Raw genomic sequence first — 16,736 nt, 5'->3', positions numbered from 1 at the left:
TACTATGCGTTGCTCCGTAGCTGCATACCAGTATCAATTTAAACTTATAAATCTCCAAGGACCAAAATCAAAGCTTCAAACTGTAATTCATAACTAAAAGATATAATATACATATGCATAACTTTTATGGGACGGACGAAAAGGAAATATGACTTAATTCTATTGAAGATTTGAAGGGGAGAGTAAAAATTTAAAATAAAATATTTATCAACTACTCCCTCCGTCAGTTTAAGAGTAAGAGCATCCTCATCCGTACTCTTGCCAAAGAGCACGGATGTAGGCCCGGACCCACTTTTATTACTTTTTTACTCCCTGCTCTTAGGCAAGAGCACAACACTCACATCCATGCTCTTCCGCAAGGACATGTTCAAGGGTCCTATCATTATATTATTCAATTTAGATAAAAACATTTCCACAGTATTAAAATGCATTAAAAATACCCGGAATACTATTACAAATTACAAAAAAACTTAAAAATTACATAATTAAAATCCTAAAAATTTAAAATTACATAATTAAACTCCTAAAAATTAAAAATTACATAATTAAAATCCTACATATTAAAAATTACATAATTAAAGGCTAAAAAATACCCATGTGGAAGACTATTCCTCTGCATATCCCCAATGTTCTTCTGAGACCCAGTATCATTGCCAAATATGAATCAAGTTGTTCGGGGGTCATATTTGACCTATCGGCCAAATTGAGTTGGGCCAAAAGGTCCACAACGAATTGGTGGGGGGGGGGGTTGAGGTGGCACAAAGGGAGCAGAAGCGTGGGCGGATGGAGTCGCGGCGCGACGGCGGTTGGTCGTCGCCTTCTTCCTTCCTTGCGGCCGGCATTGGGAACTGCTCGGGCCAGCGTCGGGCATACCCAAGTTAGCTTCGGCGAGCTGGCTAGCCACCTCATCCTCGCCGGCGTCGGATAGGGATACCGACCTCGACCGTTTGCTGGAGGAGCTGGAGGAGGATGATACGCCTCCCATATACTTCGGATGCACACGCACCTCCTGTCAAGCGCTGAGGTACTTGAGCGGTTTGTAATGTTGGGATTGGTAGGTCACCAATGCGGTACTAATGATGTCGAGCTCGCTCCTGCCGCTCCCCTCCGACCGCTCTTCTTGGAGGTAATACCCCTGGAACTTTTGAATTTCTTCGTTGCCTCTGAATATGGCATTGCGCACCATACTCTCATTGCGCTCGATGGTTCCAGTCGGGCGATTTTCATTGTACCGGCGAGAGACGCGCCACCAAAACCTATCCCCGCTTTGGTTCGTGCCAATCTCCGGATCTTCCGAGATAATCAAATAAGCTTTGAATAATTGATCCATCTCCGCCGGATTATACGGGTGCGGACACCAAGAGGAGTAGGAGTGGGAGTGGGAGTAGGAAGAGGAGGAGTTTGAGAGTCGCCGCTCCCTCCCGATCTGGGTTCGGGTGCCCACCCGTATCGCTCATCGGGGGCATCTTGGTCGTCCATGAGGTAAGGCCGGTAGCCACCCGGAACTTGAGAACCTTGGGTTTGAGGAGGGGCCGAAAATTGCATTTCCGGACTAGGAAATGGTTGTGAGCCGAACTATTCGTGGTTCCAATCGCGGGAGTCGAAGGGGTGATTGTCGGAGTCGGATATTTTTTTGTAAGAATGAAAGAAAGATTGAGAATTGATAAGAGAAAATGAGAGAATTTAGATGAGAATTGTGCAGTGTGGTGTGAAATTTTTTGTGTGTAAGTGGGGTATTTATAGATGAAAATGTGAATTTAAGGGAAAAAAATTAAAAAATAAATTAAAAGTGGGGAGAAAACGGATATAATTTATTGGGAAGTGGGAAAATATTTTTTATTTAATTCAGATTTTTTAAATTAATCTGATTTTTTTAAAAAGAAAAAATGAATATGCCAACGGCATTGCCGTTGGCCAATCAGGTGCCGCCACGTCAGCTGCTCAGCGGCACGGACGTGCTCGATACATCGAGCAGCGACGAGCAGGGGTGAGCCACGCCAGCGGCACAGACGCCGTCCTTGGGCGCGAGCACAGCTGCGGATGCTCTAAGATTTAATTATGACACGAGTTTTAAGAAATTTGTAGAGTGTGTAATAAATGAAGTGAGGTAGTGGCTGTTGGAGTGTGTAATAATTGAAGTGAGGTATTGGAAAGTGGGACCCTTTTGACTTTTGGTGTGTTTAAGATTTTGTTTTGTTTTGTTTTTATGAAAGTAATGACATTTGAGTGTAAAATTTCATCAATAATAAGATTAAATTTTATGTCCAAATATGGTAGATTCTAAATATGACTCTTAAACTGAAACGAATTTAAATGATAAAATGTGACTCTTAAACTAAGACGGAGGGAGTAATACAAAATGGACCATGATCAAATTAGAGAGAGACCACCCCTACAGTTTTTTCTAAATAGCCATATGACATGGCGGTAGACTAATTGGAACCGATAAACATGGTCTAATTGAAGGCGTCGATTGTAGTATCGTACGTACTAATCATTTTTCTTAGTCAAGTTTTTTCTAATTAATATTAGGAGTTATATTTTTGTCCTATGAAGTTTTTGATGTTAGAGCATCCACACTTCCAATAGCCACGCTATTTTCTTTGTCTACGGCCACTTCGTATTTGTTCGTGCTCATAAAAAAAGTGTCCGCAGCAATAGTGGACACTTTTTTAGCCACTTTTCACTTTAATTTTTTATTTTTATATTTTAATTCGCTAATAATTAAAATTATCCAACTACACATAATTAGAAAAAACGACTATAATTAAATAAATTAAAATAGAACACTAAATTTTCGTCGTATTAAAGTAATGGAAAAATTATACAATGAAAATTTAATCTATAGAAAATCACACATGTTTTTCACGTTGTGCCCCCTCCCCTACTTGCCCATATCTCTTCAATCAAATCGGCCTGGAGTGTGGCATATCATATGCTATGCTCTTACGCATATCAGTGAAACGTTGGAGCAAATATTCATTACTACGTGGTACACCCATCTGTATCGGCACGGAGGCAACACCGTGACTTGAACTTGCACCATCTTTCGGCGCCCAGCGCTCTGCAGCAAATCCTTCATCTTCTATTATCATATTGTGCAAGTCCAGAGCCTTTGCCATAGCGGCAAGGAGCTTAGACATTATTGTATGAGGTTCCGAGTTCGAGCACTCTTGACATCAGTTGTAATTTCCTCCTTTCTATAGGAGTTTATTTGTAATTTCCTCCATATAGGAGATAATTTTTTTTTAAAAAAAATATTATCATATTGTGCAATATGATACATGTTAACATAATACTCGCGACATCATCTTCGTGCCAAACTCGTGCCGGGCACTATATAATGGCCCATCGCGCTTGGAGCACACCAAAAGCTCGCTCAACATCCTTCCTAGCAGCCACTTGTTTTCGCGCAAAATATTGTTTATTCGGTCCAACCGGTTGGCGAACTGTCTTGACGAATACGAGCCAACGAGGGTATATCTTATCTGCCAAATAGTATCCCCTGTGGTACTGCGTTCCGTTAGCTACGAAGCTGATTTCTGGACCCTCCCCCGACACTCATCATTGAAGAGAGGCGATGACCGCAGAACGTTGATGTCGTTGTTCGAACCTGCAACACCGAAATATGCATGCCAGATCCGCAAACGGTAGTCAGCAACGGCTTCCAAAATCATTGATGGACCTTTGCTTTTAAAACAAGTAGTGAACTGGCCTTTCCACGCCACCGGGCAGTTTTTCCACTCCCAATAAATGCAATCGATGTTTCCTAACATCCCTGGGAAACCGTGCACCGAACTGTGCATATCTAGCAGTCTCTGGCACTCATCAGAGGTTGGCTTTCGTAGGAACTCCGGACCAAAGATTTCCCGGATCCCCTTATAAAACTGCGTGAGCACCGTTAGGCTATTCGTCTCACCCATCTGTAGGTATTCGTCGAACATTTCAGCCGGTCCGGCATAGGCAAGCTACTTAATTGCAGTTGTGCATTTCTGAAAATTAGACAACCCGATCCGGCAAGCGCAATTACTCCGGAGGGTGAAGCACCTGTACCGCTCCGCCAAATTCGTCGCTATATGGGTGAAGAGCCGTTGCGACATTCTGAAACACCGACGAAAAATCTCGGGTGGGTAACGGGGGTTATTCACAAAGTAGTCTGCCATTAGCCGCTGGTGCGCTCCGCTATGGTCTCGTTGGATGGTCCGACGATGAGTAATCGCACGAGGGAGCGCGGTCTCCGCCAATTCTACCGCCCGCGCCGCATCCTCCTCGTCGGCTTCCCTCTACACCTCTTGAATCAGAGAATTCCACGCGTCATTCCACAAATCATCTATTCTTAATACCAATGGAATCCACAAATTTTAGTGAGAGAAAGTATGAATAAAGAGTTGGAATAGTGTGAAAATAATGAGGGAAACGAGGTGCATTTATAGGTAAATTAAATAAAATTTTAAAAAAAATGAAAAAAAAAATTTGTTCGCCCCTACTGGCGCGCCGCTCACCGTCGCGTTATAGGTTAGCGCGCCTGTCGGCGGGTCCTCGACGCTTAGTCGCCGATTGCCCTTCCGCCCCAAAAAAAGCTTCTGCACCGCGCTTCTTCCGCTATAGTTAGCCGCGGCGGCGGTGGTTCCGGGGCGGCCGGCGCGCCGCCCCTATAGTGGATTCTCTTATACTCCCTATATTCTATTCTAAATGATTGTTTTTTTATTCTCTTACTGCAAGTTATTGGTTTTTATTTTTAACAAATTTATTTTTAACAAAAATAAGGAGTTACTATTTTTTATTACTCTATGCTTTCTTTATTCATACCCTAAATGCTTTATTCTTTTTCAACTTAATTCAACAACTTTTTTTTTCAACTTAATTCAACAACTACTATCATTTACTTAAAATCTGGTGCGTAAAATTAAAAATTAATCACTTATAGCAGGACATAGGGAGTAGCAATCATCCTTAAAGTGCTAGCTACTCCCTCCGTCCGCTATTAGGAGTCTCATTTATGGGCAGCACAAGTTTTAAGAAATGTTAGGAAAAGTGGGTGGAAAAAAGTTGATGAAATAAAGGTCCCACTTGTATATATTAGTTTTAAATGAAGTGTGAGTTGAATGAGTTAGTGGAAGATGTGACCCTATTACCATTTATGGTAAAAGTGAACCAGGACTCCTATTCGCGGACGGACTAAAATGGAAAAACGGGACTCCTATTCGCGGACAGAGGAGTAATTATATAGTGTGTTCTTTCAATTTGATTAGTTGTTAAAGAACAAGAGCATTTTCAATCATTTATATTAAACTTCAATTCATTTGAATGTAAATCTCATACTCCTTCCGTTCCACGTTACTTGAAGCGTTTCTTTTCGGCACAAGATTTAAGAAAGTTGTGTTTAATGAGTTAAATAAAGTAGAGGAGAGAGTAAAGTAAAAGAAAAAGAGAGAGTAAAGTAAAAGAAAGAATAAAGTATGTGAGATTAGATATTTTGTTTTTAGCTAAAAAAGGAAATGACTCAAGTAACTTGGGACAATCCAAAATGGAATACGACTCAAATACTTGGGACGGAGGGAGTATCAAAGTAGTAATTTAACTTTAACCATTTATAGCAAACTTAAACTTAAATACTATTCCATATATTTTTATTTTTTATATAACAAAATTTGAAAAAGTAATTAGGAACTATTTTACATACTCTATTTTTCACGATCTAAGATACAATGTACTCCCTCCATTCGGCAGTAGTGAAAGCATTTTTTTTCGGCATGCAGTTTAAAAAATTGTGTTAAGTGAGTTAAGTAAATGAAGAATAAAGTAGGAAATGAAAAATATAGAAAGATGAAGAGAGTGTAAAGTAAGAGAGAATAAAGTAAGTGAGAAAATTACTAAATAGGAAAATTACTCCACTATTATGGAATATACCAAAATGATAAAAATTACTCCACTATTATGAACGGAGGGAGTAATAATTTTAGATGGATATAATACAACTCGTTGTAAAAAATGAGAATCCAAATTACTATATATTGATTCTAAAAATCAATTTCTTCCAACTATAAGAGCATCCACAATGGTACCCATCCCGGCGGACGTCCGCCATTGCGCAGCGGTGACACGGATACGGACGTCCGCTGTGGACACCGGAGTTCTACGGCGTTCCCGGGATGTCCGTCGCGACGTCCTTGGGACGTCCGCCATTGCGTTGACCCACGGACGTCCCGATTATTTTATATATTTTTTTCGAAAGAGAGCTGACATGCGCAAAAAACAAGCCCATATTCGACTCCAGAACGATATAATTGAAGAAGTATGGCAGTAGATGGGTCGTCGTTGATGGAATTTGTATTTATTGAAGTGTACTTTTTTTAGTTTTTTTGGTGAAATGTACGCTTCTTTTTTTATTTAATGAAATTTTTATTCCGTAATCGTGGCGAAATTTTAATTCCGTAAATTGTTTAATTTGGTGAATTTGTGAATTTTTATTATTGTGGGAAGTCCGTCGGGATGTCTTTGGGGATATCCGCCACTGTGCTGTGAGAAGTCTTTATGACGCTGCAGTGCAGTAGGAAGTCCTTATGACGTGGCAGGAGGTGTTTTTGGGATATCCGCGGGAATGTCCGCCGGGACATCCGCACCACTGTGGATGCTCTAATAAACATTACTATAAAATAAATGCCATATTTTGGTGGACCATGCGCACCAAACTATACTCCCGCTTCCAGAATCTTCTTACCATGAGTTTTACTACTACTACTACTAATAAATTAAGTAGAAAAATGTTAATGAGTGTAGAGCGTTGGATTAGGGCAGCAAATTAATTAAAAAAAGTTATCCGTAAGGAAAGAAAAGAAAAAAGGAAAAAGAAAAACATAAAAGTCGGGCATGAGTCATCGGAAACACTTGGTTGCCGCGTCACGTCTATCCACTCAGTTTCCGCCAGCTGGATTCCTCTTCCCCCTCACGCGTCACCCTCCAAAACCCTACCCATCCAGCCACCCCATGCCGCAACCGTGCTCCACCACCACCATCACCACAGTTACTTCACTTTAATTACCTCTACTCATTCATTTTCGATTTTTCCGCTACTCTTCAGTTCTTCACTACTTCTTCATGATTTGTGCGTAGCGGCTCAGTTTTTCGATTTCTGGTTTCCGTTTTTCCTCTCCTCGACTTCAGGGAACAGAATCTTAATTTCGTTACCGTTGGTTCTCAGCTAGATTCACGGCTGTCTGTTTCTGCTGTAGTTTTTTGTAGACTTGTTGTAATTGCCGCCAACAACTGAAATTGAGCTTCTCGCCTGCCTGACTCGGATTCCTTTTCCTTCCACCTCATACCAGGTCTGTCTCCTTTCTTTTCTCTGTCTTGTTTCTCTCTCTTACTTTTTTTTAACAGATTCACACTACACAATACTCACCTATATGTTCAATTATCGGTCTTTTAGTTTTATCTTTTGTTTTTCATTATGTTTACTGAGGAAACGGGATTTTCGGGTTAGGAATTGGAATATGACTTCGAATTTGATGCCTTAGCTTTAGATTCTTAACAAATTGAGCTTGTAGTTTACTAATTGAGTTCTCGAATTGGTTTTAAGTTATGATTGGATACTGAATCCCTCCAAAGTCAAGTGGTTGTAAAGCATAATTGGATGCTTATTGGTTTGGAATCCAAGATAATCTTGGTAATGGGGGGATTTTATTACGAATGGCATGCATCTTCATGATGCAATTTCTATTCATTTTTATTTGTTTTATTTTCGAGTTTCCATGTCATTAATATGAAATTAGAAATCATCAGATAGGTGTACTCTGAGCAGCAATTTTTATCATTACAAAGTTCAGTCTGCAGTGCCTGACATGCTTGAGATCAACCTTTTAGAGCAACTAATTAATAAATTGTGGAGATAGCAATGTGTTTGATCCTTCACTTCTTTATGTTGCACAAGGGTCGAAGGATTCAATTTAACTATACAGCTTTATGGTTGTGAGGACTGTGCATTATATTAATTTGGAGATTCATATGCTACTTTACTGTGTTATCCTCATGGGATTAAATGTCAACTGATTTGTTGTCAGTCCTTAACTGAATATCATTTTGGCTCTAGGCCTATTGCTTTACAGCTTGTTCTTTTGGAATTCAAGCAGGATGCTGTGTGCATCTGTTCCCTAGCTCTAACATGCGATTATAGGCTGTTCTCTATTAGATATTCATGTTTCAATTATTAATTGTTGGCTCAGTGAGTAAAGAAGTACGAAATGTAAGAGCATTTGCATGTTCTTTTTGTCCTCTTTTCTTGTACTAACACAAAAAATACGAGCTTGAGTTCAAAATAGGACACCTTTGATAAGCTGCATATGCCATAAGATATAACTTGGTTATGCTGCTCTTTGCAGATAATTCTATTTATCGACATATAAATTCCTTTTGACTTAGATATAATTATCAACATGAGTATTTTCTAGTTTTAACCCCAGCATTTCTCACAACCTTTTCTTTTCCCACTCTAGCTGGTAGTAGCAATTATCAGTTTCCAAATTTCAATGGTTGAATTATGTGGCCAACTGGCCATATATATTTATATGCTGTTGATGACTGATTCTATCTATTGGTCTCAAATAACTTCTGTATTATGGTTTATGTGATAGCAAACAACTAGATAATTTGAATATCGTTATGCTGTTTATTAAGTTTCCCCCAAGTTTCATTGAATGAAGTACCTGCAAGATGCTCAACTCTGAGAATAAATTGCAGAGAACTAACACTAAATTCTGACATCATATACATCTTCCAACTGTAGGTCAGAAGATCTTGACAGTGCTCCATGCTGTTATATGCATTTAGTACTAGGTGTTCAGGCAGCTTTGCTAGATGTCCATTGCGATATCTTATATCTGTTCTATTTCTTGAAAGCTACTATCAACTATCAAGAATGTTGGTGTTGATCTTCCATTCACTGCCTTCATAATGTCACCCTATGTTGAAACGTGCTTTTCACTAATTGCCTTAATGCATTTCACCAGGTTCTCTCTCTTTTATTGTAAAGTACCAAAATCCGGTAAAAGAATCACCCAAACAGGGTTACAAATTTGGGGTACAATCTGTTGCTGCTCTAATGGGGACTGGGGAAGAAAGCACTCCATCAAAATCATCCAAACCTGCATCCGCAGCGCAGGTATTAATTTGTTCCCTTGAATATATATATGTGTTTCACATGATATTTAACATGCTACAAATTGCAATATCCCCTTTAACCTTCTGCATTTACAACATCCCTAAATTTTTTGACAAAGTTTGTCCACTGCTACCATTGAATAATTGAGGATATTGCAATTACAAAAATTAAAGGTGGTGTTGTAATGGAAACTGTAAAAAATTGTGTAAAAGTTGAAAATTCAGGTAAAGGCTATGCATCTATTTGCAGCAAGTAACCCCTTATCTCTCTTGTAATTTCTTTGGTATTGCTAATTAAGAACTAAACTTTGCATCTGGCCTAAATTAATATCCGTAAGCATGGTGGTTAAATTCCAGGAAGCACCCGTTACACCTAATACGCCTGTGTATCCTGATTGGTCAAGTAATATGCAGGTTAGCATATTTGTTTTGGCTTTCATTGCTTACAAAGTTTGTAAGTTTTTCTTTCTTTGATTGAAGAAGATGCCTGCCTCTTTTAAAGCATATTTGGGGTTTTCTTATTTACAGGCCTTTTATGGTGCTGGAGCAGCTCCACCTTTCTTTGCCTCAACTGTGGCTTCACCCACTCCCCATCCTTACATGTGGGGAGGTCAGGTGAGAATTCTGGAATATCTAGCTTCATACATACACATGAAATATACTAAAATTGTGTTGCAGATTGTTCGTACTCATGGTTTTATATTTTATTTCCTTTTACTTGCTTTTTCAGCACCCTATGATGCCGCCTTATGGGACCCCAGTTCCATATCCAGCTTTATATCCTCCTGGGGGAATCTATGCTCACCCTAATATGACTATGGTAATAAAAAATTCTCAGCCTTTAGTGTCTAAAGATTTGAGTGAACTCAAACACCTTTTAACTTAAAGTTTTTTATACCATATTGTTTGGCAATATAATTTCTAAGGAATTTCCAAAGCTTCACATGACCTCTTTCTTCCTTGTTGCTCCTTACAGCCACCAGGTTTTGTACATGGAACTGCAGAATCAGATGGGAAAGGAACTGATGGGAAGGACCGCTTGTCAAGCAAAATAACCAAGGGGGCTTCAGCAAATCATGGCATGATTAGTGGAAAGAGTGGGGATGGTGGGAAAACAGCTTCTGGCTCTGGAAACGATGGTACCCACAGGTGATCTGACACATATTTTATGTTTATTTTGCTTTTTTTTTCTTGTCTTATATGATAAAAAAATCTGGACATCTACCGTTTGTTGTTCAGTTTCTGATTGTTAAATTTTCTCATAAGCAGTGCTGAAAGTGGTAGTGAAGGTTCATCAGATGCAAGTGATGAAAACAATAACCAGGTCAATTCTTCAACCTATACAGATTTTAGATTTTATATTCTATATTTCTATGTATAATATTCTAGAGTTTCTATTCTGTTGGCGTATGTAGCAGAATGTTTTTAATTGAAGCATACAATTTTACACATTTTCTAGGACTTCTCGGCATCCAAGAAAGGAAGCTTTGACCGGATGCTTGCTGATGGTTAGGGTTCTTCAATTCCCACCAACATTTTGTTTTGTAATATCTTCGAATTTATGAGATTGTGATTTTATATCAGGGGCTAACGCACAGAACCATGGTGTTCCTACTAATTTCCCAAATTCTGTTCCTGGCAATCCTGTAGTATCTGTCCCTGCAACTAACTTAAATATTGGCATGGATTTGTGGAATGCTACTCCAGCTGGATCTGGGCCCATGAAATCCCGGCCAAATTCAGTTGGTGTTGCTCAGGCTGTTGCTCCATCTGGCATGATGAATGATCAGTGGATTCAAGTATACATACTTTCCTTTAAATTGCAACTAGTCTTGTTTGATTTCATTTATCCAAACTTCCATATTGTTGTGGCGACTTTGTTAACATTGTTTTTCGGAAGGTCGCGGACTTTCTTTTCTGATAATTAAATCCTTAAAACATCACTGAGGCACAACATCCTCTTGCTTTTCTTGATGATTAGCTCCTTTCAACACTTAATCCATATAATTGACTTTATGTTTTCTTGGTGGGAGGATGTGTTAGGTTCCTACATCATCCTATCTGCTCTCATTGTCAACTGAGTTTACTAAATTTCTGCGCTCATGCCAAGTTTTTTTAATTGCCATGAAGTTTTAGCCGACTCCAAAGTACATCAAGAAGTAGCTCTAAACCTGATTGGCTTTACCCCTTGACAGAAAAAAACAATAATCGTGTTTTGTTTTAACTTCTAACTATTAAACTTTGTTTATTGAAGATATTTTAGTTCATTGGACACTGGTCGTCGTATATTTCTGTCTTTGTGACGGATTTCAACTCAGAATTTGTAATAGCAAGGACTATGATACAATAGTAGATTTAGGATTACTTACCTTTTTTATTCTTAAAGTAACAGTATTACAGATAGCTCTTTTTTTATGCTGGACTTCAGCACAGGATCTAGAAATTTAGTTTTCCTTTTTGAGTTGGTTGGGAGGATTGAAAAATGAACGTGGTAATGGAAAATAGCATAAACAGTATCCTGGGGCATCACTGTTTAGTTATAATAAAAGGATAGATGTCGTGAATGTCTTCTGGTGCATGCATTACAGCTACCTGAACTCTGGACTGCAATCCTTGTGGTGGCTGTCCTTTCTTCAGTTTTATATGTTTCTGTCTCTAGTTTGCCTTAGAGATAACAACATATATACCTATATATATATATATTTATATATATATATATATATTTATTTATCTTTAGCTGTTTACGAACTGGTTCTTATTTTCCTCCTTTAAACAAAATTATTAATGAGAAAGAATGCCCTTAAAATTAGTCATCCATACTGAAAACGATTTTGCTCTCTTTTCCAGCAGAACGAACGTGAATTAAAAAGGCAGAAGAGGAAGCAATCTAATCGTGAGTCTGCTCGGAGGTCAAGATTAAGGAAACAGGTATGTCCATTTCTTTTGTTCAATGTCCCTTTTTCTATTGCATCACTGACCTATTGTAGTACTGAAATAAGATTCAGGGTCAAATCTAGATATTAGTGATGCTATAGTTATCTAATTGACTCTACAAGTCTTGCATGATTTTCGAATTCCAAGTTCAATCAATGACTTGGCATCCATTACTTGATTAATTGTTTTGATTTTTGATTAGATATTACTTGCATTCAGCAGTTCCAGTACTAAACTAATTTTCTCAAAATTACATTAGGACATTGTTGTTGAGGTTTTCAAGTAATTTTAATTGCTAAATATGCACCATTTGTGCACAGTTTTTTTGGTTGGATAGGAATTAATCTAGCCTGAGTTAGGGCTAGCTCACTGTCACTTTTTGATTATGTTCGAAATATATAAAAGGCAAGATAAGTGTAGTTCCTCTTTTGTGGGCTGCATATAATAATAGTCTAAAACCACTCCTCTAACATCAATGACTTTTATTTTAACCCCTATGACACCTCAAAAGCCGGAACTTTTCCCTATTTTCTTCGAAGGTGCTGGCTAGTAGCTGCTTTTTTTGGTTGCTTCTTTTGTAGATAGAAAATGTATTCTCTCGAGTTAAGTCCTGATGTCTCTACTAGTGGATTATAAAAGAAAATGATATGAAACAGTCACTTGGCTATAATCTAGGTTCATATATTGGAAGGACTTATCTGGCATTCTGAATATCAGTGAGTCTAAATAAGTATTTGTATGGAAGAATCTATCAACTTTAGTTGTTAATCAAAATAATGGGAATATTTCCACAATGTTTAAAGATGCCTGTTGTGTTTTCTTGGTAGGCTGAGTGTGAAGAGCTACAGCACAGGGTGGAATCATTAAATAGTGAGAATCGCAGTCTCAGAGACGAGCTGCAAAGGCTTTCTGAGGAATGCGAGAAACTTGCATCAGAGAATAACTCTATAAAAGTATGTTCTTTTTCTGTTGTTTATTTTTCTGGTTTTCCGGTGTTGTAAAGTGTTTCATTTTACAATGATATATGCGTAATGTTTGAGTGTTATGATGATGAAACTCGTGTTTTATTTTGCGGTGATGCAGGACGAGTTAACTAAGATGTTGGGGGCAGACGCCGTAAGTAAATTAGAGAATGGCAAGTCACATACACACGAGTGCAGTGGAGATGAAGAAGGTAACTGTTAGGGAGGAAATTGACAAGCTGCGTAGAATTCTCTTTTTAGTTTGAAGTCATACTACTGTGCTTACTAATCCTCTTAATATCCCTAATTCTTCTACTAGTGTTGTGATACTTATATTAACTTTAGTTATACCAGGAGTAAGGATCCCATTCTGTTTTAAAGTTAGTGATGGAGTAATTTTATGGCTTCTGTTGCTTCTAACCGAATGTATTTCTTTTCCTTTTCTTTCTTCTCTTGTTGGAGATGTAACATTAATACAAGTCTTAACTATCATCATAATATTCATACTAGTGACTTTTCACATCATACATCTTGAGCGTAGGAGGTGAAAAACACAACTTAAGAAACACTTTCATTTTACTATTGTGGTCTGTCCACCACATATTTTTGTTAAGAGATTTTCTTGAAGCTCTTTCTGTTTATGTTTTTTGCTTATTTTATCAATCATAATTTATAAATTGCATAAATGACTGAATGAGTCAATGAGACTATTTTTATGTTGATAGTGAGAATATAACAATTTTAAAATAAAAGAGGTCACTTAATAGGTTTTATCCAGCTAATTGGCCCAATTATGTTGGACGAGTCCCAAGTGTCGCTCCAATAGGCCCCAAGGATGAGATAGATTTGCTTTTACCAAACTCCTCCACACAAATTATTTGCTTTTGCCAAACTCTTCAAATACTTCATTGTAATTTTCACACTAACAGACATGGAACTATTGGGTTTAACGGTGATCGTTCAATGCGAGTTTAATTAATATGTGTATGCTGAGTTTAATTAATCTGTTGTTGATAAGAAATTACAAAGAGAATTTGTTATTGAACCCAATCTCCACTAATCATTTTTTTCTTACTTTATCAATTATCCATTAAAATTTATTCAATTTCAAAAGTTTCATTTTTCAAAGGTTGAGAGAGTAATATATATATATACAAACTTTTATTTTTATCATATTTTAACTATTATTTCTTCAACTCTTAATCTAGGCAATCATCTCTACACCGAAAAGGCGAAAATGTATAAAGTAATTGTATGTGAACTTTGATATCTCAAATTTAATGGAAGTGTGTATTCAGAAAAGCGCAATCTATAATGATAAGTGGAAAAGAGCAAAAATAGGAGTAGTATTGAAGAGCAGAGTGCAATGCAGTGATCCAGCTTAAACAGAAACTAGATGACAAACAGGATATAAGCCAACTTCCTAATTTGAGATTAATAAAGAGAGACTAATCTTCATCTCTCCGTTTAATTAAAAGTTAAAACCTCCAAGCTGACGTGGCAACAAGCGGCCTATCATGCCAGCAAAGCAGCATCTCCGCCTGCCTCTTGACAACATGAAACCCTCTGACCTGCACTCTCCTCAGCAAACACTCCGCCTGAAACTCCGCAAACTGACTCATCCCCACCTGCCTCATCCCCGCCGCCACCATCGCCTCCCTCCACGCCGCCCCCCTCCTCCCCGCCGCCTCCACAATCTTCGGATACACCACAAACTCCTCAATCTTCCTCATCCACTCCCCGCCGCAGTTGCTGAAATTCGCCGCCTCCAACGACTCCAGCAGCGTCGAATACACCTCCAGCCCCTCAATCACCGCCTGCCTATACGACGCCGTTCCGAATCCCATCTGCCCCTCTCCGTCCACCTGCACCACCACCACCTGCGGCGCCACCCGCCGCAGATCGTTTAAAAACCCCGATCCCACCTGCCGGAAAATCGCCGGCGAGAGGAGCACCGCCACCTTCTCCCCTTCCAAAAACTTGATCGATTTGAAGGAAAGGTACTCAAATGTTCGAATCGCAATGAAATCGATCTCGAATCCGATGCTCAATTCGCGCGCGAATTGAGTTAGGCTTTCGCTGATGAGCCGCGTCTGGGCCGCGTAATCCTCGGGAACCAGCGCTGATATCCTCAGTGCCGGCCTCCGCGAGTTCTCCGATTTCTCGGAGAGCTCTCGGATGAAGGAGGCCCAGTGGCCTCCTAACCCGATGTCGAAGTCGACGACGTGGACGTGCGTGGACCCGTCCACGGCGTCGAGCACGGCCTGGTTGGCCGTGAAGCTCGAGAACATCGGGATCGGGGATATGCTGGAGAAGGTCTTGTGCGCCTTGATGGTTTGGATAATCTCCGAGTTCTGAGTCGACCCGGTGAGTAGCGATTGGAGGGCTTCCTTGAAGTAAAAAGCGGCTCGCTGTAATGGCTTTCCAGATGGCGATCTGAGCCGTTGATTGAGCCGCGCTAGTATCACTTGCCCGAGTTGGATTGAGTTCGTCTCGAAGCACTCGGCCAGCCGGATCAGCTCGTCCACGTAGTCGAACCCGACGTCCGTCAACGACCCGATCGGGTTAGGGTTTTGCGTGTAGGGCTGGATGTCGGGGAGGAGGCCGAAATCGGAGGCGACGAACTGAGCGGACTCGTCGAAGGAATTGGCGGGAGGGAAGTCAGGGAGGGTCGGGTCGGGTTGGGGGAAGGGCTTGGAGACCGGGTTCGGGTCGTCGTGCAATCCCAAGTCTCTCATCAAAGAATCCCAGTCGTCCAATTGTGGGGTGATCAGCACATGATCCTCCAGTATGGAGGCCGGCTTCAGGTCCGCGACCGGGCTAGGGCTTCCACGGAGATCGAGGACGGATTTGGGCTCGTACGCAGATGCTGGTTTCAGGTTCGGGTTCGGGTTGTATGCAGGGAAGGGCACTTTCATTTCTTGCAATAACCAAAGAAGAAGGAGAAAGCAAATTAAAGGGGGGGTTTATCTTTTTTTTTTCTTGGAAATGGGAGTTGAGAAATAGAAGAGGGGGGCTTTTTGTGGATGATCATTGTGGCCTTTTTAACTTTGCGTGCATGGGGATGGCATGGTGGTGGGATCCGCACACAATATCATAGTAACATGAAAATCGAATTTATTTAATATTAATGAGATCTTAGTGAAGAGTAAATAAGTATGGAGTGGGGTAGGGTTGGAGTGAGGGAGAAGACTAAATTAGAGGGTTGATTGATGACTTGATGTATTTGTGGAAGCTTGTTGATGAAGACAACAATGTCAAGTAACGCTTTATTGTGCTGTCCTTACTTTGTTTGATTCTTCACCTTTTGATCCTTCACTAATTATTGTAGCTTTTTTTCCAGAGACTCTTCATTTGCTTAATTTCACGTTTATTACACTTGTTTAATTAATTAGTGTCTTGATTAATTTTTACAGTTTTAATTTTCTGAGGAAACGTCGGAGAAGAGATATATTGTTACAAGAATCATGGAAAGTTGCTTTCTCATAAGTATCTTTCTCGTGATTAGTATAGAGGTAGGCAGATTAGATGCATTTTAATGAGAATTTTGCACCCTAATTCCCTGTACTAACATTGATTCCAAGGAATTGGTATATAAGGAATTAAGGATGTTTAAATTCTTTTTTTCCCGGATGTGAATATATTCAATCATAAATTTATTTATAATAATAGATAATAAATTAT

At 39.4% G+C, this 16,736-nt stretch overlaps 2 protein-coding genes across 4 annotated transcripts; one reads left to right on the top strand and one right to left on the bottom strand.

The window, feature by feature from the left end:
- The first annotated feature begins 6,793 nt into the window (after positions 1 to 6,793).
- Positions 6,794 to 13,577, top strand: LOC121749725 (G-box-binding factor 1-like). Of its 3 annotated transcripts, none has more exons than XM_042144333.1 (12): positions 6,794 to 7,325; positions 9,006 to 9,157; positions 9,514 to 9,570; positions 9,685 to 9,771; positions 9,887 to 9,976; positions 10,133 to 10,305; positions 10,426 to 10,480; positions 10,616 to 10,664; positions 10,741 to 10,955; positions 12,004 to 12,084; positions 12,918 to 13,043; positions 13,174 to 13,577. In XM_042144333.1, exons 2-12 carry the CDS (start codon positions 9,098 to 9,100, stop codon positions 13,273 to 13,275), a joined length of 1,095 nt encoding a protein of 364 aa, XP_042000267.1. In that variant the 5' UTR covers positions 6,794 to 7,325; positions 9,006 to 9,097; the 3' UTR covers positions 13,276 to 13,577. The 3 variants fall into 3 exon arrangements, with proteins under 3 accessions (XP_042000267.1, XP_042000266.1, XP_042000264.1); XM_042144332.1 differs by lacking the exon at positions 6,794 to 7,325 and adding an exon at positions 8,776 to 8,916 and having other exon boundaries at positions 12,007 to 12,084; XM_042144330.1 differs by lacking the exon at positions 6,794 to 7,325 and adding an exon at positions 8,780 to 8,916.
- A 790-nt stretch (positions 13,578 to 14,367) lies between these two features.
- LOC121748907 (scarecrow-like protein 15) lies at positions 14,368 to 16,146 on the bottom strand. The gene has a single exon (XM_042143470.1). It carries the CDS (start codon positions 15,968 to 15,970, stop codon positions 14,531 to 14,533), a length of 1,440 nt encoding a protein of 479 aa, XP_041999404.1. The 5' UTR covers positions 15,971 to 16,146; the 3' UTR covers positions 14,368 to 14,530.
- Between the last annotated feature and the right edge of the window lie 590 nt (positions 16,147 to 16,736).

This window comes from Salvia splendens, chromosome 9, assembly GCF_004379255.2.
Source record: "Salvia splendens isolate huo1 chromosome 9, SspV2, whole genome shotgun sequence".
Taxonomy (NCBI): domain Eukaryota; kingdom Viridiplantae; phylum Streptophyta; class Magnoliopsida; order Lamiales; family Lamiaceae; genus Salvia; species Salvia splendens.
The sequence above is the reverse complement of the archived record's forward strand: the minus strand, read 5'-3'. Positions and strand labels throughout refer to the sequence as shown.

What these genes read in the sequence shown, in the direction of transcription:
- LOC121749725 (XM_042144330.1), top strand. Translation starts at nt 8,817, where the DNA reads ATGCATTTAGTACTAGGTGTTCAGGCAGCTTTGCTAGATGTCCATTGC. An exon ending in CTTACATGTGGGGAGGTCAG is followed by an intron (nt 9,772 to 9,886) that starts GTGAGAATTCTG and finishes TTGCTTTTTCAG; the next exon opens with CACCCTATGATGCCGCCTTA. An exon ending in TGACCGGATGCTTGCTGATG is followed by an intron (nt 10,665 to 10,740) that starts GTTAGGGTTCTT and finishes ATTTTATATCAG; the next exon opens with GGGCTAACGCACAGAACCAT.
- LOC121748907 (XM_042143470.1), bottom strand. Translation starts at nt 15,970, where the DNA reads ATGAAAGTGCCCTTCCCTGCATACAACCCGAACCCGAACCTGAAACCA.